Below are 22,510 nucleotides of genomic sequence, written 5' to 3' on the forward strand. Positions count from 1 at the left end.
CTGTCTCACTCTCACTAAAAAAAGTCCGTATTTCGGAATATTTGGATATGGGATACTCAACCTGTACTATAATTCTGTTAAATAACTTGTAAGGGCCCGGAGCACCCCAACTGTAGAAGGATAAATGAAAACAAGGATAGAGAAGTCCAAATTGAACAGTTTGTGTCGAAGATAATAAGAATTTACTCACCGGTAATTCTATTTCTCGTAGTCCGTAGTGGATGCTGGGAACTCCGTAAGGACCATGGGGAATAGCGGGCTCTGCAGGAGACTGGGCACTCTAAGAAAGAATTAGGACTACTGGTGTGCACTGGCTCCTCCCTCTATGCCCCTCCTCCAGACCTCAGTTAGGGAAACTGTGCCCGGAAGAGCTGACACAATAAAGAAGGGATTTGGAATCCCGGGTAAGACTCATATCAGCCACACCAATCACACCGTACAACTCGTGATACTATATCCAGTTAACAGTATGAATAACCACTGAGCCTCACGAACAGATGGCTCATAACAATAACCCTTTAGTTAGGCAATAACTATATACAAGTATTGCAGACAATCCGCACTTGGGATGGGCGCCCAGCATCCACTACGGACTACGAGAAATAGAATTACCGGTGAGTAAATTCTTATTTTCTCTGACATCCTAGTGGATGCTGGGAACTCCGTAAGGACCATGGGGATTATACCAAAGCTCCCAAACGGGCGGGAGAGTGCGGATGACTCTGCAGCACCGAATGAGCAAACTCAAGGTCCTCCTCAGCCAGGGTATCAAACTTATAGAATTTTGCAAACGTGTTTGAACCCGACCAGGTAGCAGCTCGGCAAAGTTGGAAAGCCGAGACCCCTCGGGCAGCCGCCCAAGAAGAGCCCACCTTCCTTGTGGAGTGGTCTTTTACTGATTTAGGATGCGGCAGTCCAGCCGCAGAATGTGCAAGTTGAATCGTGGAGCAGATCCAGCGAGCAATAGTCTGCTTAGAAGCAGGAGCACCCAACTTGTTGTATGGAAGATCAGATAGGGGCTTTTACAGGACAAAGCCGCCAATTCTGACACCCGCCTAGCCGAAGCCAAGGCCAAAAGCATGACCACTTTCCACGTGAGATATTTTAATTCCACTGTCCGAAGTGGCTCAAACCAATGTGATTTTAGGAAATCCAACACAACGTTGAGATCCCAAGGTGCCACTGGGGGCACAAAAGGGGGCTGAATATGCAGCACTCCCTTAACAAATGTCTGAACTTCAGGCAGTGAAGCCAGTTCTTTTTTAAAGAAAATAGACAGGGCTGAAATCTGGACTTTAATGGAACCCAATTTTAAGCCCATAGTCACTCCTGACTGTAGGAAGTGCAGAAATCGACCCAGCTGAAATTCTTCTGTGGGGGCCTTCCTAGCCTCACACCAAGCAACATATTTCCGCCATATGCGGTGATAATGTTTTGCCGTCACATCTTTCCTAGCCTTTATTAGCGTAGGGATGACCTCAACCGAAATGCCCTTTTCCATCAGGATCCGGCGTTCAACCGCCATGCCGTCCAACGCAGCCGCGGTAAGTCTTGGAACAGACAGGGCCCCTGCTGTAGCAGATCCAGTCTGAGAGGTAGAGGCCAAGGGTCCTCTGAGATCATTTCTTGAAGTTCCGGGTACCAAGTCCTTCTTGGCCAATCCGGAACAATGAGTATAGTTCTTACTCTTTTTCTTATTATCCTCAGCACCTTTGGTATGAGAGGAAGAGGAGGGAACACATACACCGACTGGTACACCCACGGTGTCCCTAGAGCGTCCACAGCTATCGCCTGAGGGTCCCTTGACCTGGCGCAATATCTTTTTAGCTTTTTGTTGAGGCGGGACGCCATCATGTCCACCTGTGGCCTTTCCCAACGGTTTACAATCATTTGGAAGACTTCTGGATGAAGTCCCCACTCTCCCGGGTGGAGGTCGTGCCTGCTGAGGAAGTCTGCTTCCCAGTTGTCCACTCCCAGAATGAACACTGCTGACAGTGCTAACACGTGATTTTCCGCCCATCGGAGAATCCTTGTGGCTTCTGCCATCGCCATCCTGCTTCTTGTGCCGCCCTGTCGGTTTACATGGGCGACCGCCGTGATGTTGTCTGACTGAATCAGCACCGGCTGGTTTTGAAGCAGGGGTCTTGCCTGACTCAGGGCATTGTAAATGGCCCTTAGTTCCAGGATATTTATGTGTAGGGAAGTCTACTGACTCGACCATTGTCCTTGGAAGTTTCTTCCCTGTGTGACTGCCCCCCAACCTCGGAGGCTGGCATCTGTGGTCACCAGGACCCAGTCCTGTATGCCGAATCTGCGGCCCTCAAGAAGATGAGCACTCTGCAGCCACCACAGCAGAGACACCCTGGCCCTCGGGGACAGGGTGATCAGCCGATGCATCTGAAGATGCGATCCGGACCACTTGTCTAGCAGATCCCACTGAAAGATCCTTGCATGGAACCTGCCGAATGGAATTGCTTCGTAAGAAGCTACCATCTTTCCCAGGACTCGCGTGCAGTGATGCACCGACACCTGTTTTGGTTTTAGGAGGTCTCTTTCCAGAGATGACAACTCCTTGGCCTTCTCCTCCGGGAGAAACACCTTTTTCTGTTCTGTGTCCAGAATCATACCCAGGAACAGCAGACGCGTCGTAGGAACCAGCTGCGACTTTGGAATATTCAGAATCCAGCCGTGCTGTTGTAGCACTTCCTGAGATAGTGCTACTCCGACCAAGAACTGCTCCCTGGACCTCGCCTTTATAAGGAGATCGTCCAAGTACGCGATAACTATAACTCCCTTTTTTCGAAGGAGTATCATCATTTCGGCCATTACCTTGGTAAATACCCGCGGTGCCGTGGACAGACCAAACGGCAACGTCTGGAATTGGTAATGACAGTCCTGTACCACAAATCTGAGGTACTCCTGGTGAGGTGGGTAATTGGAGACATGCAGGTAAGCATCCTTGATGTCCAGTGATACCATGTAATCCCCTTCTTCCAGGCTTGCAATAACCGCCCTGAGTGATTCCATTTTGAACTTGAACCTTCTTATTTAAGTGTTCAAGGATTTTAAATTTAAAATGGGTCTCACCGAACCGTCCGGTTCATTGTGGAATAGTAACCCCGTCCTTGTTGAAGGAGGGGAACTCTTATTATCACCTGCTGGAGGTACAGCTTGTGAATTGCCGCCAGCACTACCTCCCTGTCCGGAGAAGCAGCTGGCAAGGCCGATTTGAGGAAACGGAGAGGGGGAGACGTCTCGAATTCCAGCTTGTATCCCTGAGATACCACTTGTAGAACCCAGGGATCCACCTGTGAGTGAACCCACCGGTCGCTGAAGTTCCGGAGACGGGCCCCCACCGTACCTGGCTCCACCAGTGGAGCCCCAGCGTCATGCAGTGGATTTAGTGGAAGCAGGGGAGGATTTCTGTTCTTGGGAACTGGCTGTATGGTGCAGCTTTTTCCCTCTACCCCTGCCTCTGGGCAGAAAGGATGCGCCTTTAACCCGCTTGCCTTTCTGGGGCCGAAAGGACTGTACCTGATAATACGGTGCTTTCTTTGGCTGTGATGGAACCTGGGGTAAAAATGTCGACTTCCCAGCTGTCGCTGTGGAAACGAGGTCCGAGAGACCATCCCCAAACAATTCCTCACCCTTGTAAGGCAAAACCTCCATGTGCCTTTTAGAATCAGCATCACCTGTCCACTGCCGAGTCCATAATACTCTCCTGGCAGAAATGGACATTGCATTTATTCTAGATGCCAGCCGGCAAATATCCCTCTGTGCATCTCTCATGTATAAGACTATGTCTTTAATATGCTCTATGGTTAGCAATATAGTGTCCCTGTCAAGGGTATCAATGTTATCAGACAGGGAATCCGACCACGCAGCTGCAGCACTGCACATCCATGCTGAAGCAATAGCAGGTCTCAGTATAGTACCTGAGTGTGTATACACAGACTTCAGGATAGCCTCCTGCTTTCTATCCGCAAACTCCTTTAAGGCGGCCATATCCGGAGACGGTAGTGCCACCTTTTTTGACAAGCGTGTGAGCGCTTTATCCACCCTAGGGGATGTCTCCCAACGTAGCCTGTCCTCTGGCGGGAAAGGGTATGCCATTAGTAAGTTTTTAGAAATCACTAATTTTTTATCAGGGGAAGCCCACGCTTCTTCACACATTTCATTTAACTCATCTGAAGAGGGACAAACCACTGGTTGCTTTTTCTCCCCAAACACAATACCCTTTTTAGTGGTACCTGAGTTAATGTCAGAAATGTGCAACACATTTTTCATTGCCGTAATCATGAAACGGATGGCCCTATTGGAATGTACACTAGTCTGGTCATCGTCGACACTGGAGTCAGTATCCGTGTCGACATCTGTGTCTGCCATCTGAGGTAGCGGGCGTTTTTGAGCCCCTGATGGCTTTTGAGATGCCTGGGCAGGCACTGTCTGAGAAGCCGGCTGTCCCACAGCTGTTATGTCATCGAACCTTTTATGTAAGGAGTTGACACTGTCGTGTAATACCTTCCACATATCCATCCACTCAGGTGTCGACCCCGCAGGTGGTGACATCACATTTATCGGCACCTGCTCCGCCTCCACATAAGCCTCCTCATCAAACATGTCGACACAGCCGTACCGACACACCGCACACACACAGGGAATGCTCTGACTGAGGACAGGACCCCACAAAGTCCTTTGGGGAGACAGAGAGAGAGTATGCCAGCACACACCACAGTGCTATATAAACAGGGATTTACACTACACAAAGTGATTTTCCCTATAGCAGCTATAATACACAGTTTTGCGCCTAAATTTAGTGCCCCCCCCTCTCTTTTTTACCCTATTGAGCCTGGAAACTGCAGGGGAGTGCCTGGGGAGCGTCCTTCCAGCGGAGCTGTGAGAGGAAATGGCGCCAGTGTGCTGATGGAGATAGCCCCGCCCCTTTCTCGGCAGGCTTCTCCCGCACTTATATTAATATAATGGCAGGGGATTTTTACACATATATAGTTTTTAGGCTATATTATGTGTGTTTTTGCCAGTTAAGGTACTTTTATTGCAGCCCAGGACGCCCCCCCCCCCCGGCGCCCTGCACCCATCAGTGACCGGAGTATGTGGTGTGCATGGGGAGCAATGGCGCACAGCTGCAGTGCTGTGCGCTACCTTAATGAAGACCGGAGTCTTCAGCCGCCGATTTCCATGACGTTCTTCTTGCTTCTGGCTCTGCAAGGGGGACGGCGGCGCGGCTCCGGGACCGGACGACCGAGGCTGGGCCTGTGTTCGATCCCTCTGGAGCTAATGGTGTCCAGTAGCCTAGAAGCCCAAGCTAGCTGCAAGCAGGTAGGTTCGCTTCTCTCCCCTAAGTCCCTCGTAGCAGTGAGTCTGTTGCCAGCAGATCTCACTGAAAATAAAAAACCTAATAAATACTTTCTTTACTAGAAGCTCAGGAGAGCCCCTAGTGTGCAACCAGCTCGAGCCGGGCACAGATTCTGAGGTCTGGAGGAGGGGTATAGAGGGAGGAGCCAGTGCACACCAGTAGTCCTAATTCTTTCTTAGAGTGCCCAGTCTCCTGCGGAGCCCGCTATTCCCCATGGTCCTTACGGAGTTCCCAGCATCCACTAGGACGTCAGAGAAAAATGATTTTCCCAGTAAATCACAGCAGTCCCCCAGGGTGAGCAGGGAGGTATTCCACTTTCCAATATGATCCAGAAAAGTTCAGTAGACTGACCTTAACACCAAAAAAAATCAAGGGTATGAGACTCATCAGGATTGGTCATGCAAACCGATAGCAGGCGGACTCCAGTGTCGGCAGCAGCCAAAGAGGTGGCACAGGACAGATCGCCAGCTGGGGATTATTAGCTCTGCAGCAGATAACCGGCAGTGCTCCTATTAATGCGGGGAAATCCAGCTCCAGCACTCACCACCCAGATGGAAGTGATCCGTCGTAGAACATCTGCCCAGAGGACAGTCCAGGCACTGGAATGAGCCACCAAGCTTCTGGATCCCAACAGTGAAAAAGCAGCCCTGGCTTGCGCCAACATTGTGTCGGCAGTCATACTCCTGGTATATATAGTGCTCAGAGGTCAGAAAACTCCCTTCAGGATCCTAGGGAGTAGTAGAAAACAGGGAGGCCAAAACAGACCTTCGATTCACGGTAGGAAGCAGAGGGAGTTATTTCCCGCTATGAGGAGCAGCTCTAAAAAGCGGCCAAACTTGATGTCCCGCCCACCGGAAGTCCTGGTTTTTCCTTTTAAATAATCGCTGCTTAAAAAGAAAAAGTGTCCAGACTGACAGGAATCTCGCTGATGCCTTAATGTTGCGGAAGATCTCTTTCCCCCAATTGCTTGAATAAGTTATATATAAGGTAAAAGGCATAATATGCACTATACAATAACACTGCAGAACTGCCACTTGCAGTGCAGATGCGTCCTCATATGCAGTAGCTCCTGTCGTGCCAAATAGCCCTCTCGTCTTGCGCCAGTTCCCGGAAGACTCGTCTGCGACAAACATCTTTACGCTCAAAATGTGCGCCTTATTGACATAAATATAACTGGGAGCGACAAAACTACATTGCTAGATTACACTGAGCAAAATGCTGTGCAACCTTTGTACATCTGTGTGCGACCGAGCCTGAATCTGTGTAATAAGTGCCGCGACGCAGCAGCCGCAGCTTTTTCTGCTGCAGAGTACCGTTGTGCGTCATCTGTGACTTTGTACGTGTGTAAAATCAGCTCTTGTGCGGGTAATGTCTCAGCCTTGCGTCTATAGTACACTGTGGACCTTATTCAGTAAGGATTGCAGTTACTGCGATCAAATAGTTGCCGCCCAGAAATAGAGAAAAAACGCCCATTGCAGAAATTGTTAATGCATCGCAATATGCAGCTGATCGCAAAACCATACGCATTTACCGGAACACCGAAGATTTTTCCTATCTGCGCCAGGCAAGGCCGTCCACAATTCTTGTGACACAAGAGGCTGGAAGTGGTCATCGCTGATGTCAGAGGCCCTCCTTAAAATCGCCTGGGCACGCCTGCGTTTTTTCAGACACACCCAGAAAACGTCAGGTTTCTGCACAGAAACGCCGGCTTCCTGTCAGTCAAACAGCGTCTGCATTGCAATCACGATGTGTACGCATTTTCTGTCGCTATTATTACTTGTGCGAGTGCAATGCAAGTGCTGTGTATGTGCAGTCGCTCGATAATCGGCCGTATTACGATTCGCAAACTTTGCAATCCTTACTGAAAGTCCTGTGAGCGGTATCTCGCTCATTCTGCAGGGGATGAGTTTAGCATCCCCTGCAGAATGGGGGTGGGTTAGGGATAGGCAGTAAGGGGGGGGGGAGACGACGATTTAGGCACTAAGGGGGTGGCAGTCATAGCCACCACCCCTGGAGGGTTAGCCATAGACGGCACCCCTAGATGTTTAGGGTAGGGTGGACAGTAGAAATACTTACCCCATCCGCAGTCGGGCTCTCTTTGTCGGTCATGTGACCGCCGGCATCCCGACAGCTTATATTAAATACCGAACCCTCCCGCAGAGTCTACAAGACACAAAATGTACAGAAATATACGGAATGCTACTGCCCCAAGAGCGCCTCAGTCACACCGTGTGTCTCCCGGCGTATAGGTGCTAGGCGTATGAGGACACATCTTTAGATAGCAAAACTGAATATCAGGTGCCATCTCAACTCACCTTGATGCTTCTTTGTGCCTCTATAAATCCCTCTAAACATAGGATCTGTCAGATTGATGCCGATATCTACAAAATAAAGGCCAGAACATAGATCTGTGTAAGTATAATAAACCTATACATTATATGCCAGGAATAATGAATGAAGGCAGATGTAACAGGTCTGTCCAGGATGCTGTTTTATTCTCCTATCTCCATCATTCTGGGACAGTTCTATACCAAGGCAGAGCTGGTGAGATACAGAACAGCGTGATCTCTGCAGACTGTACATTGCTGCATTCATAGACAGGCATTATAGATTCCTCATGAGTTATTATGGAGAAATGAAATTGTGGCCAGTACACAGACATGAATCAGTAATGGTAACATGGATATACAGAATGCAGCCCTCACCAATGAATCTGAGGAGTGACATGTTGCTGAGTCTGGCGTGGCAGAGGCTTCCTGCAAGTCTAGTGACTGTGCGCTGCCATCTTGGTACACCCTCCACAGCTAGCCTCCATCTTGTTACACCCAACTTTTTGAAAAATAGGTTAGTACACATCCAACAAGCAAAAGCACCAAACTCTGTTATTTATAGAATATCACTACTGATGAGCACTTAAGCCACACAAATGAGTAAATTATTGTCGTTATTATCATTATTGTCTGGCCCATTATAACGCCATCGCAGCGGCCATTTTGTTGGAGAACATTGCATTGAGATTCAAGGAAATTCAGCCTCTAAGAAAATGTCCGCCGCTGTAGCTCTGGCCAACTTCTCCTGCAGACATCTGAATGTGACAAGTTCTGTCACCTCGTGTTGCAGGTGTAAGTAGCCAATCGCTGAAGAGGTCGCGGTGACGTCAAACTCCGTCGGATAGTGTTCCCAGGAGTCAGGACGAGGCCGGAGGAGGGGGGGTGGCAAGATGGCGGCCTACCTGTCTCACCAGCAAATGGTGCTGCGGCTCTATAAACGGGCTGTGCGGCACCTGGAGTCCTGGGTAGTGTTCAGGTAATGCTACATGTATGTACATGCTGACAGGGGACAGGGAGGAGGCTGGGGGCTGGGTGTCAGCGCATGACCTACCCCCAGAGAGGGCACTCAATGACAGGGAGGGGGCAGCTATATATCATGCCACTTTGTGTGTGTCACTTTTTCTTAATAGGCTACTCCATTGTAATTATTTTTAATGAATTAACATTTTAAATGGATAACAGTGTTATGCTGGCCACACATTAGGACGATATCGGATACGAATGTGTAAGTTTTCAACGCGTCGTATGATGCATTGTGTGCACATCGTATGTGCTTTCGGTAGGCTTACAATGCAATTTGCGTCCCTGTTAGATGAATGTCGCATCAAATGATCGTTCGTGCAGCCCATATTATCCATCGTAGTCGTATGCACATACCATCAGAGTCCTTTTAAACTTTTAAAAAAATTTTTAGTGGTCACGTGCTAGGTGAGGCATATGATAAATCGTATGATTCATCTTATGCAAAAAAAAAAAAGCCAAATCATGCACGATGGGACCCACGGGGGATTGAAGGGATGTGCTGCTTTCTGTCAGTGAGGTGGGGATGTGCTGCTTTCTGTCAGTGAGACGGGGATGTGCTGCTTTCTGTCAGTGAGACGGGGATGTGCTGCTTTCTGTCAGTGAGGTGGGTATGTGCCGCTTTCTGTCAGTGAGGTGGGGATGTGCCGCTTTCTGTCAGTGAGGCGGGGATGTGCCGCTTTCTGTCAGTGAGGTGGGGATTTGCCGCTTTCTGTCAGTGAGGCGGGGATGTGCCGCTTTCTGTCAGTGAGGCGGGAATGTGCTGCTTTCTGTCAGTGAGGCGGGGATGTGCTGCTTTCTGTCAGTGAGGCGGGGATGTGCTGCTTTCTGTCAGTGAGGTGGGGATGTGCTGCTTTCTGTCAGTGAGACAGGGATGTGCCGCTTTCTGTCAGTGAGGTGGGTATGTGCCGCTTTCTGTCAGTGAGGTGGGTATGTGCCGCTTTCTGTCAGTGAGGTGGGGATGTGCCGCTTTCTGTCAGTGAGGTGGGGATGTGCTGCTTTCTGTCAGTGAGGTGGGGATGTGCTGCTTTCTGTCAGTGAGGTGGGGATGTGCTGCTTTCTGTCAGTGAGACGGGGATGTGCTGCTTTCTGTCAGTGAGACGGGGATGTGCTGCTTTCTGTCAGTGAGGTGGGTATGTGCCGCTTTCTGTCAGTGAGGTGGGGATGTGCCGCTTTCTGTCAGTGAGGCGGGGATGTGCCGCTTTCTGTCAGTGAGGTGGGGATTTGCCGCTTTCTGTCAGTGAGGTGGGGATTTGCCGCTTTCTGTCAGTGAGGTGGGTATGTGCCGCTTTCTGTCAGTGAGGTGGGTATGTGCCGCTTTCTGTCAGTGAGGTGGGGATGTGCCGCTTTCTGTCAGTGAGGTGGGGATGTGCTGCTTTCTGTCAGTGAGGTGGGGATGTGCTGCTTTCTGTCAGTGAGGTGGGGATGTGCTGCTTTCTGTCAGTGAGACAGGGATGTGCCGCTTTCTGTCAGTGAGGTGGGGATGTGCCGCTTTCTGTCAGTGAGGTGGGTATGTGCCGCTTTCTGTCAGTGAGGTGGGTATGTGCCGCTTTCTGTCAGTGAGGTGGGGATGTGCCGCTTTCTGTCAGTGAGGTGGGGATGTGCCGCTTTCTGTCAGTGAGGTGGGGATGTGCCGCTTTCTGTCAGTGAGGTGGGGATGTGCCGCTTTCTGTCAGTGAGGTGGGGATGTGCTGCTTTCTGTCAGTGAGGTGGGGATGTGCCGCTTTCTGTCAGTGAGGTGGGGATGTGCCGCTTTCTGTCAGTGAGGTGGGGATTTGCCGCTTTCTGTCAGTGAGGCGGGGATGTGCCGCTTTCTGTCAGTGAGGTGGGGATGTGCTGCTTTCTGTCAGTGAGGTGGGGATATGCTGCTTTCTGTCAGTGAGGTGGGGATGTGCTGCTTTCTGTCAGTGAGGTGGGGATGTGCTGCTTTCTGTCAGTGAGGTGGGGTTGTGCCGCTTTCTGTCAGTGAGGTGGGGATGTGCCGCTTTCTGTCAGTGAGGCGGGGATGTGCCGCTTTCTGTCAGTGAGGCGGGGATGTGCCGCTTTCTGTCAGTGAGGCGGGGATGTGCTGCTTTCTGTCAGTGAGGTGGGGATGTGCTGCTTTCTGTCAGTGAGGTGGGGATGTGCTGCTTTCTGTCAGTGAGGTGGGGATGTGCTGCTTTCTGTCAGTGAGGTGGGGTTGTGCTGCTTTCTGTCAGTGAGGTGGGGATGTGCTGCTTTCTGTCAGTGAGGCGGGGATGTGCTGCTTTCTGTCAGTGAGGCGGGGATGTGCTGCTTTCTGTCAGTGAGGCGGGGATGTGCTGCTTTCTGTCAGTGAGGCGGGGATGTGCTGCTTTCTGTCAGTGAGGCGGGATGTGCTGCTTTCTGTCAGTGAGGCGGGGATGTGCTGCTTTCTGTCAGTGGTCTCTCTGTGAGTGATGCTAGTGTTAACAGTTGGGTTTGGATACAGGTGGCCATGTGACATTTTGGTAGTAGGTCAGGCGTGTGCTGTCATTGGGGAAATAATGAAGTCATGTGATCTAATGTATCCAGCCTTGGTAGTGGGATTTCTGTCCTTACTCGTATACCATGCCATATTATAAATGTATACATATAGATATAATCTATTACCCGCATGTCCTCCTCCTCCATTATCCCTAACATTGTTGAACTTAAAGCATCAATCTGTGTGACAGGAGGCTGAAATCATTGAGGAAGGGGGGGAATGTTCACTTACTTTACACCCATTAGCAAGCAGCCTGGTGCGACAAGGTGCCCTGCATCCGAGCAGGGGGAAATGGAGCACAAGAGCCGTAGTATTTACCATTTTAATTACAATGGTATTTCACTATCTGGGCCAACAGTTTGGTGACGGGTGTCCACACAGCCCATTGAGGCGAGAGTATGGGAAGGGCAGGATAGTGATGGCAGTAGCAAAGGCACAAAGACAGGCTTATACCATACTGTGACGATACGGGGTAATTATGTAGCTCAGTCCTAGAGTTTGGTCTTCCCTGGCTCAGGTCTCCTGACCCCCAGCAGCTTCCTAGCATACTCGGCTGTGACTGGATACACAGGCCGCAGCCTGTCCTGACTGCAGAGTCTTCCAGACTGGCTCTCCACTACTAGGTGTTCTCACACTTGCCTCTTCTTCCCTGTGCTCCACACAGATTACATGTCCATAATGCAATTTACCCTCATACTGCCACATATACATACATATATCTATCTATATAAAATATCTCTGTAACCAATAAAGCATGATAATATTTCAGGATAATGGCTTTATTTTGGATACCAGTCGGTACTGCCAGGTAGATGGTAAGGGCAGTGTATGTATACACAATTAATCTCCTGTGTTTCTCCCGGCAGAGACCAGTTCCGCTATGAGGCCTGTCTCCTGAGAGCGCGCTTTGAGGAACATAAGAATGAAAAGGACATGGTCAAGGCCAGGCTACTGCTGAAGGCCGGCGAGGAGGAGTTCTTCCTTCGCCAGCATCCTCAGCCCTACATCTTCCCAGACTCTCCGGGAGGGACGTCCTATGAGAGATACGATTGCTACAAGGTGGGCAGGCATGCTAGTGTGTGGGGATTGGCGTTGGTGTGCACAGAGTAGCGCTTGTGCCACTGTATCTGGCTAGCATACTCCCTCCGGCTCCGGCCATACAGGACCACGGGGGATGAAACAGTAGCTCGGAGCAACCCTGTGCTATAGCAGTCCTGCCACAATGGTTACAGTAGCCCTGTTTATGCCTCTGCCTGTGTCTCTGGTATAATTGTCGGCTACTGGGAATTATAACCGTATAAGCTGGTAAGAGTTGCATCACTACCTATAAAAACTACAGACATTGGCTGAGATAATAAATGGGTCGCAGATGTCGGAAGGAACTTGTTATTTCCATATAATACTTGGGGGCTCAGTAGTACATTTTTCGGTAGTAGTTGCACCCTGTGTCGTGCTGAGTACTGAAATGATGACATCGCAACTCACCTTTGTATAGAGAGAGATGCAGGTTACACACGTATGACCGCATGTGTATTGTGTGCAGGTCCCGGAGTGGAGCTTGGAACACTGGCACCCCTCGGAGAAAGCCATGTACCCGGACTACTTTGCTAAAAGAGAAGAGTGGAAAAAGCTTCGGGAAGCGTCCTGGGACCGTGAGGTCAGTGACATGTTCCTGTGTAACTGCGCTCTATACAGTGTCAGGAATCCATTCAGTCCTGTGTCTGCTGATGGGTAGAGATGCTTCTAACAGAGAGCTCCCTCCGACTCGGGATCTACAGTGTACACGCCGGGTGCTGCATTGTAATTGGGGTGTCTGAGCCAGGGCTGTTCAGTCAGTCAGCCAAAGCTCCCACTCAGACTCTGTTAGTAAAATAGAGGAGTGGTAGTGGAAGGTTTGGCTTTCCGACTCCAGTATTACTAAAGCGCACCTTCACATTACAGTCATTTCCTGGCTTCTACATGTCCTTCTGCAGCCTCTACCTTCATTATTTTATCTGTCTGGTTCTCCTCTGTCCCTTTCAGTTTTTTATATCATCAGTACAAAACATTTAGGCTGCGCACACAACATGCAATATCGCATAGGAACCGACTGATATCGTCCGGAACCTAACGATATTGTATAGTGTGTATGATGCGTATAGATGCACGCTCCCGCGGGTCGTATAGATGCGCGCTCCCACGGGTCGCATACTGCATCGCGGTACGACGTGCCCAGTGCAGTATGACCCTGCAGAGTCGTCGCCCCCCCCCCCCCCCCCAAGCCACCGCTCATCGACTCTTGTCGGAGTTCCGTTGCAGGCGATGTCACATCGCACGGACATCGCCCTGATGTGTGCATAGCCTTACTTCAGTCACGTTTGTGTATGAGACTGCTGCAGCACACTTCCCTCATAGGAAATTGACATCCAGTGCATCTTATTCATAGGCAACAGAAACCACTCTGTTTGAATAAGGGGTTCAGAAAACACAGGAGGAAGACTGAACGATATAACAGTGTACAAATTGCAGGAGGGTGTGTACAAGCCGTCAGAAGGTGGAATCTGCACTGCAGTAGTTAGTAATTGGCCCGTGGACTCTGTAGCAGTGGGGTGTTAGCTAGCAGAAGAGTCAGTCCCAGGAATTGGATGCTGCACTGCTGACTAGTCATTTGGCCAGTCACAGAAATTATTACAACACAGCTGGGGGGAGTCATCATTCCAAACTGCCTACAATAGAATCATGTCAATATAAAACTCATCAAACGTAACCTGTCAGGCTGCAAGAAGTAGTGGAAAGTTACCAGAATGTAATGCAGGCTTCTGATCGGCTGATTATATCCACGGACTAGTTCATTTTGTCTTGTAAATTGGGAAGCGTCATGTCAGGGGAAATGTTAAAGGTAAAACATTTGTTACAGGAAACATAAATGACTAAAAGCCGGAGTCAGTCTTACGCCATTAGGGTCTGTAGGCACAAATCTCCAGATAAATACAAATCTAAATCCAGCACATGCAGTTACATGCGTGCTTACGTATGTGTAAACAGATTGTAAATACAGGAGGAATTGGATTGCAGTTTAAAAATAAATTATGTTTATTAAAAAAATAATTATTACATAAAAGAAGATAAATAATTCATACAGTATATTAGAAATTGCCAAATATAGATTTCTAATTAATAGATTCGATTTGAAAGCAAATCCTTATGTGGGGGCTGTCGAGCAGAATTCTTGGTTGGTCTAGATGTCAGATTGTAGCCCTAATAGTAAGGGGCACTTGCTGTCTGGCTTTAGGTTCTGCGCGTCACTGGGGAAGGAGGTCCCCTACTAATCAGTGGTATAGCCTGAGATAGAGGGAGAATGGTCGGTAACAGCCTCTCTCATAGTAACACCATAAATGCTTTAGACCACAGGTTCTCAAACTCTGTCCTTAGGACCCCACACAGTTCATGTTTTGCAGGTCACCTGTAGATTTTTAAAATGTGGCAGTTGGTCATACACAGTGCGCCTGCTGGGTGACATGGAAAATGTGAACCGTGTGGGGTCCTGAGGACCGAGTTTGAGACCCACTGCTCTAGGCCAAAAGGTGGTGACTGTGTGCAGTGAATATACGCAGTCCACCTCGTTCCGTGCTCGTTAGCAGTGCGCTCATTGAGGGCAGGACTAAGTAAGGCAGCCCATATACACGGTACTGCGTACTCTGCACAGTCACACCCCAGTGCGTTCTGTTATTACAAATAGATATTCTGTTTGTCTTGGGGTTTTATTTTTTTGTATTTTAGTATACCATTCAATTAGTGGGTTTTTTTTTTGTATACGATTCTAGAAAGGACTGTAGCATAAAGATGATGAGATGTAATTCTGTATACCTGCAGCATTGTCAGTGTTTGTTGTACTTGCCATGCATTGCTAATATACCATCGATAATTACTGCTAGAGCAAACGTAATGTAGCATAGGGAAGACCTGAGCATTAGAATATCTGTATGTGAATGCTGGTGAGTGGGGACACAGGCGTTAGAGAGTGGGGGTGTGGAAGCGAGCGTGGGGGAGTCACTTGGTCATCTATTCCCTGCTCTATCCACACCTCCCACACAGCAGTTTACAGCATTGCTGGCTGTAGTATGAATCGGAATATAATAGCGCTGTCTCAGTTTTCTCTTTCTCCATCAGTTCCTTTTCCTAAAGGCCTCCATACATCACAGATGAATTGGGGCAATGTCCCAATCCCCTGACAGCCGGGGCGTGGAAACAGGAATATTATACATGCTGAAATATCCCAATTCCGACCGGTTTCAGTTGGGATCAGGGAATCTGGCATTTTTAACATGTTTAATTTCCCTGATTCCCCCGAAGGGTGGACAATCATCGTTAGCCTCCTCTTGGCGGTGCCAGCGGTTCGGGGATCGTGGCAGCTGACATATGGAGTACTTTAGGTGATAAGAGACGATTAACAAAGTCATTGTGAGAGCTGCACATAGACACCGGAATAATGTTACACCCATCCCTACGTCTGGCATATGTTAGTACAGGTTGAGTATCCCTCTATCCAAATATTCAGAAATACGGAATATTCCGAAATACAGACTTTTTAAAATGAAACTGAGATAGTGAAACCTTTGTTTTTTGATCACTCAACAGGGCCGGATCTAGGGGGGGGGGGGGGCAAAGGGGGCGACCGCCCCCCCCCCCCCTAACACCGTCATAGCCACGCCCACTTTTGAGCAGAAGAGAGCTCTCCGGGGATAGCCTGAGGCAGAACGATGTGCTGCAGCTTATACCACAGCAGCACAGAGGAGCCAGGAGAGCAAGGGTTACAGAGCATTTGCCCCTCACTTGCTGGTGTGTGGGTACTAGGGCTAATAAATACAACTACCCCATAGCACAGTCACATGTACATAGAACAATCGCAAAGCTTTGTCTCAGTCTCACTCAAAAAGTTCAGTCAGAATTGAGAGAGGAGGAGTTAGGATTGCAGATGGGAGGAGTTGGGACTGTAGAGGGAGGAGTCAAGATTAAACAGTAAACCGCCCCCCCTAAAGAAAAGTCTAGATCCGTCCCTGTCACTCAATGTACACAAACTTTGTTTAATACACAAAGTTACTACAAATATTGTATTATAAGACCTTCAGGCTGAGTGTATAAGGCAGAGGTTCTCAAACTCGGTCCTCGGAAGCCCACACAGTGCATGTTTTGCAGGTAACCCAGCAGGTGCACAGGTGTATTAATTACTCACTGACAGATTTTAAAAGGTCCACAGGTGGGGCTAATTATTTCACTTGTGATTCTGTGAGGAGACCTGCAAAACATGCACTGTGTGGGCCCCCGAGGACCGAGTTTGAGAACCTCTGGTATAAGGTGTATATGAGACATAAATGAATTGTGTGAATGTAGACACACTTTGTTTAATGCACAAAGTTATAAAAAAATATTGGCTAAAGTTGCCCTCAGGCTGTGTGTATAAGGTATATATGTAACATAAATACATTCTGTGCTTAGACTTGGGTCCCATCGCCATGATATCTCATTATGGTATGCAATTATTCCAAAATACGGAAAAATCTGATATCCAAAATACCTCTGGTCCCAAGCATTTTGGATAAGGGATACTCACCCTGTACTGTGTAAATGATCAGCTGTACGTGTCTCACACAGGTGCAGCAGATGTTGGAAGAGACGCCACCTGATGGTCCGAAGACTGAAGCTCTGCCCCCAGCCCGTCAGGGGGGAGACCTGCCCCCACTGTGGTGGTCTTTTGTGACGCGAGCACGCGAGAGGCCCGCATAAGAGGGACATGATCACAATGTAATTCTAGCCATACTTGTATCTGATATATCCAATATATTAAATGTCTGTGTACAAAATATCGTCGTCTTAGGGTTTTGTTTTGGGTTTTTTGCAAAGAAACATTTAATATAATTACACAGGTCTGCGAAATTTAAGGTATTTAAAGCTTTTTTTAATAATACTTTTATATTCTTAATTATACTCCTGTGTACATCAAGAAATAGTATATAAAAAAATAAAATTACCACATCACATTTACCTATAAGGGGGTTACATATATTTTTAAGAAAAAACAAGAGGTGTAATTGTTCTGGACATATTTATTGTGAAATACGAAGAAATGTAGATGATATCACCGTGTTTTTGTCTTAATTACATAATAAAATAACAATAAAATCAAACAATAATAGAAACAGAACCGTAATTATTGTAAAAAAAAAACGTTAATATCTTTGGGTTTTTTGTCTTCAAACTTTTGTTTTGTTGCTTTCCTGCGTAAGTTTTTTTTTTTTTTTTTTTTTTTTTTTGTCGACTCTGTGTATCATCCAGCAGTAGTCGGCCATCTTGCTGTCATCCCAACGTGTGTGTGTGTGTAGTCTGTACTGTGTTTGTGTATATGTGGCAGTGGTGGATGTGTGTGTATATGTGGTATCAAGAGTGTACTGCTATATGTGGTGATGGGTGTGTGTACTGTCAGTATGTGTAGTGCTACATGTGGTGGTGGGTGTGTGTACTGTATGTGTATATGTGGTGGTAGGCAGGGGTTAAAATGAGCCAGCACAGGGCAAAAATGTGTTGCATCTGGTTCCACCTTCGCCAGCTCACCTTTTAGTTGTTGTTGGTTTCATAGGCAAACGCGGGGGGGCTTTCTGGTTGCCTGGAAACCCCCCTCCTCTTGGTAAGTGGTTTAAATTATGACAACAGTAGCAATGGTATATAATACGATTACTAGAGCTGTCGCCACATCATGCAGTTTAAGGGACAGGCAGAGCTGCTGCACATATCCAGTGGTAGCAGCTGTCCACTACCAGGAAGAAGAGACAGGAGCCTTACCATGAGGAGGGAGAATGTGTCCTTAGAAAGTGCAGTACTGGCTCTATTACAGCATGTTTGTGTACTTCTTTATTATGGTATGTTTAACCTTTTCCTGACCACTTATTTATACTATTGAAATGTTTGATAAAGCCTATAGTATAGACCATCTATATAGTTAAATATTAATACTGTTTCTCTGACGTCCTAAGTGGATGCTGGGGACTCCGTCAGGACCATGGGGAATAGCGGCTCCGCAGGAGACAGGGCACAAAATTAAAAGTTTGACCACTAGGTGGTGTGTACTGGCTCCTCCCCCTATGACCCTCCTCCAAGCCTCAGTTAGGTTTTTGTGCCCGTCCGAGCAGGGTGCAATCTAGGTGGCTCTCCTAAAGAGCTGCTTAGAAAAAGTTTGTTAGGTTTTTTATTTTCAGTGAGTCCTGCTGGCAACAGGCTCACTGCAACGAGGGACTTAGGGGAGAAGAAGTGAACTCACCTGCGTGCAGGATGGATTGGCTTCTTAGGCTACTGGACACTAGCTCCAGAGGGACGATCACAGGTACAGCCTGGATGGGTCACCGGAGCCGCGCCGCCGACCCCCTTGCAGATGCCGAAGAGAGAAGAGGTCCAGAAACCGGCGGCTGAAGACTTCTCAGTCTTCATGAGGTAGCGCACAGCACTGCAGCTGTGCGCCATTGCTCTCGGCACACTTCACACCAACGGTCACTGAGGGTGCAGGGCGCTGGGGGGGGCGCCCTGGGCAGCAATGAAAGTACCTATTCTGGCTAAAAATACATCACATATAGCCCCTGGGGCTATATGGATGTATTTAACCCCTGCCAGGTTGTCAGAAAAACGGGAGAAGAAGCCCGCCGAAAAAGGGGCAGGGCCTATTCTCCTCAGCACACAGCGCCATTTTCCTACACAGCTCCGCTGCTAGAAAGGCTCCCAGGCTCTCCCCTGCACTGCACTACAGAAACAGGGTAAAAACAGAGAGGGGGGGCACTTATTTGGCGATATTAATAATATTTAAGCTGCTATAAGGGGAACACACTTATTTAAGGTTGTCCCTATATATTTATAGCGCTTGGGTGTGTGCTGGCAAACTCTCCCTCTGTCTCCCCAAAGGGCTAGTGGGGTCCTGTCTTCTATCAGAGCATTCCCTGTGTGTCTGCTGTGTGTCGGTACGTGTGTGTCGACATGTATGAGGACGATGTTGGCGTGGAGGCGGAGCAATTGCCTGTAATGGTGATGTCACCCCCTAGGGAGTCGACACCGGAATGGATGGCTTTGTTTATGGAATTACGTGATAGTGTCAGCACGCTGCAAAAGTCGGTTGACGACATGAGACGGCCGGCAAACCAGTTAGTACCTGTCCAGGCGTCTCAAACACCGTCAGGGGCTGTAAAACGCCCTTTACCTCAGTCGGTCGACACAGACACCGACACGGACACCGAATCTAGTGTCGACGGTGAAGAAACAAACGTATTTTCCAGTAGGGCCACACGTTATATGATCACGGCAATGAAGGAGGCTTTGCATATCTCTGATACTGCAAGTACCACAAAAAGGGGTATTATGTGGGGTGTGAAAAAACTACCTGTAGTTTTTCCTGAATCAGAGGAATTGAATGAAGTGTGTGATGAAGCGTGGGTTACCCCCGATAGAAAACTGCTAATTTCAAAGAAGTTATTGGCGTTATACCCTTTCCCGCCAGAGGTTAGGGCGCGCTGGGAAACACCCCCTAGGGTAGATAAGGCCCTCACACGCTTATCAAAACAAGTGGCGTTACCGTCTCCAGAAACGGCCGCTCTCAAGGACCCAGCTGATAGGAGGCTGGAGAATACACTAAAAAGTATATACACACATACTGGTGTTATACTGCGACCAGCAATCGCCTCAGCCTGGATGTGCAGTGCTGGGGTGGCTTGGTCGGAATCACTGACTGAAAATATTGATACCCTGGATAGGGACAATATTTTATTGACTATAGAGCATTTAAAGGATGCATTTCTTTATATGCGTGATGCACAGAGGGATATTTGCACTCTGGCATCAAGAGTAAGTGCGATGTCCATATCTGCCAGAAGAAGTTTATGGACGCGACAGTAGTCAGGTGATGCGGATTTCAAACGGCATATGGAAGTATTGCCGTATAAAGGGGAGGAATTATTTGGGGTCGGTTTATCGGATTTGGTGGCCACGGCAACAGCCGGAAATTCCACCTTTTTACCTCAGGTCACCTCCCAGCAGAAAAAGACGCAGTCTTTTCAGCCGCAGTCCTTTCGTTCCTATAAGAACAAGCGGGCAAAAGGACATTCATATCTGCCCCGAGGCAAAGGAAAGGGTAAGAGACTGCAGCAAGCAGCTCCCTCCCAGGAGCAGAAGCCCTCCCCGGCTTCTGCAAAGGCCTCAGCATGACGCTGGGACCTTACAAGCGGACTCAGGGGCGGTGGGGGGTCGCCTCAAGAATTTCAGCGCACAGTGGGCTCACTCGCAGGTGGACCCCTGGATCCTGCAGGTAGTATCTCAGGGTTACAGGTTGGAATTCAAGACGTCTCCCCCTCGCCGGTTCCTAAAGTCTGCTTTGCCAACGTCTCCCTCCGACAGGGCGACGGTATTGGAAGCCATTCACAAGCTGTATTCTCAGCAGGTGATAGTCAAGGTACCCCTTTTACAACAGGGAAAGGGGTATTACTCCACGCTATTTGTGGTACCGAAGCCGGACGGCTCGGTAAGACCTATTCTAAATCTGAAATCTCTGAACCTGTACATACAAAAATTCAAGTTTAAGATGGAGTCACTCAGAGCAGTGATAGCGAATCTGGAAGAAGGGGACTTTATGGTGTCCTTGGACATCAAGGATGCTTACCTCCATGTCCCAATTTGCCCTTCACACCAAGGGTACCTCAGGTTCGTGGTACAAAACTGTCATTATCAGTTTCAGACGCTGCCGTTTGGATTGTCCACGGCACCCCGGGTCTTTACCAAGGTAATGGCCGAAATGATGATCCTTCTTCGAAGAAAAGGCGTATTAATTATCCCTTACTTGGACGATCTCCTGATAAGGGCAAGGTCCAGAGAACAGCTGGAGGTCGGAGTAGCACTAACTCAAGTAGTGCTCCAACAGCACGGGTGGATTCTGAATTTTCCAAAATCCCAACTGATCCCGACGACACGTTTGCTGTTCCTAGGGATGATTCTGGACACTGTTCAGAAAAAGGTGTTTCTTCCGGAGGAGAAAGCCAGGGAGTTATCCGAACTCGTCAGGAACCTCCTAAAACCAGGAAAAGTGTCTGTGCATCAATGCACAAGAGTCCTGGGAAAAATGGTGGCTTCTTACGAAGCGATTCCATTCGGCAGATTCCATGCACGAATTTTTCAGTGGGATCTGCTGGACAAGTGGTCCGGATCGCATCTGCAGATGCATCAGCGGATAAACCTGTCGCCAAGGACAAGGGTGTCTCTGCTATGGTGGTTGCAGAGTGCTCATCTGTTAGAGGGCCGCAGATTCGGCATACAGAACTGGGTCCTAGTGACCACAGATGCCAGCCTGAGAGGCTGGGGAGCGGTCACACAGGGAAGAAACTTCCAGGGCGTGTGGTCAAGCCTGGAGACGTCTCTTCACATAAATATACTGGAACTAAGAGCAATCTACAATGCTCTAAGCCTGGCAAAACCTCTGCTTCAGGGTCAGCCGGTGTTGATCCAGTCGGACAACATCACGGCAGTCGCCCACGTAAACAGACAGGGCGGCACAAGAAGCAGGAGGGCAATGGCAGAAGCTGCAAGGATTCTTCGCTGGGCGGAAAATCATGTGATAGCACTGTCAGCAGTGTTCATCCCGGGAGTGGACAACTGGGAAGCAGATTTCCTCAGCAGACACGATCTTCACCCGGGAGAGTGGGGACTTCATCCAGAAGTCTTCCACATGATTGTGGTCCGTTGGGAAAGACCAATGGTGGACATGATGGCGTCCCGCCTCAACAAAAAACTGGACAGGTATTGCGCCAGGTCAAGAGACCCTCAGGCAATAGCTGTGGACGCTCTGGTATGTGTTCCCTCCTCTGCCTATTATACCCAAGGTACTGAGAATTATACGGCAAAGGGGAGTAAGAACGATACTCGTGGCTCCGGATTGGCCAAGAAGGACTTGGTACCCGGAACTTCAGGAGATGCTCACGGAAGATCCGTGGCCTCTACCTCTAAGAAGGGACCTGCTTCAGCAGGGACCTTGTCTATTCCAAGACTTACCGCGGCTGCGTTTGACGGCATGGCGGTTGAACGCCGGATTCTAAAGGAAAAAGGCATTCCAGAGGAAGTCATCCCTACCCTGATTAAAGCCAGGAAGGAAGTGACTGCACAACATTATCACCGCATTTGGAGAAAATATGTTGCGTGGTGTGAGGCCAGGAAGGCCCCCACGGAGGAATTTCAACTGGGTCGATTCCTACATTTCCTGCAAACAGGATTGTCTATGGGCCTCAAATTGGGGTCCATTAAGGT

At 48.7% G+C, this 22,510-nt stretch overlaps 2 protein-coding genes across 2 annotated transcripts in view; one reads left to right on the forward strand and one right to left on the reverse strand.

The window, feature by feature from the left end:
- Positions 1 to 8,236, reverse strand: part of TATDN1 (TatD DNase domain containing 1) — a 98,097-nt gene extending 89,861 nt beyond the window's left edge. The window contains exons 1-2 of the mRNA XM_063921318.1: positions 8,080 to 8,236; positions 7,690 to 7,755 (exon numbers count right to left, since the gene is read on the reverse strand). Of these exons, the coding sequence (XP_063777388.1) occupies positions 7,690 to 7,755; positions 8,080 to 8,230 (217 nt within the window). The 5' untranslated portion in view covers positions 8,231 to 8,236. The remainder of the gene's footprint in view (positions 1 to 7,689; positions 7,756 to 8,079) is intronic.
- A 299-nt stretch (positions 8,237 to 8,535) lies between these two features.
- Positions 8,536 to 17,049, forward strand: NDUFB9 (NADH:ubiquinone oxidoreductase subunit B9). The gene is made up of 4 exons (XM_063921320.1): positions 8,536 to 8,680; positions 12,076 to 12,268; positions 12,753 to 12,866; positions 16,841 to 17,049. Exons 1-4 carry the CDS (start codon positions 8,595 to 8,597, stop codon positions 16,970 to 16,972), a joined length of 525 nt encoding a protein of 174 aa, XP_063777390.1. The 5' UTR covers positions 8,536 to 8,594; the 3' UTR covers positions 16,973 to 17,049.
- Positions 17,050 to 22,510: the final 5,461 nt, after the last annotated feature.

This window comes from Pseudophryne corroboree, chromosome 5, assembly GCF_028390025.1.
Source record: "Pseudophryne corroboree isolate aPseCor3 chromosome 5, aPseCor3.hap2, whole genome shotgun sequence".
NCBI lineage: Eukaryota > Metazoa > Chordata > Amphibia > Anura > Myobatrachidae > Pseudophryne > Pseudophryne corroboree.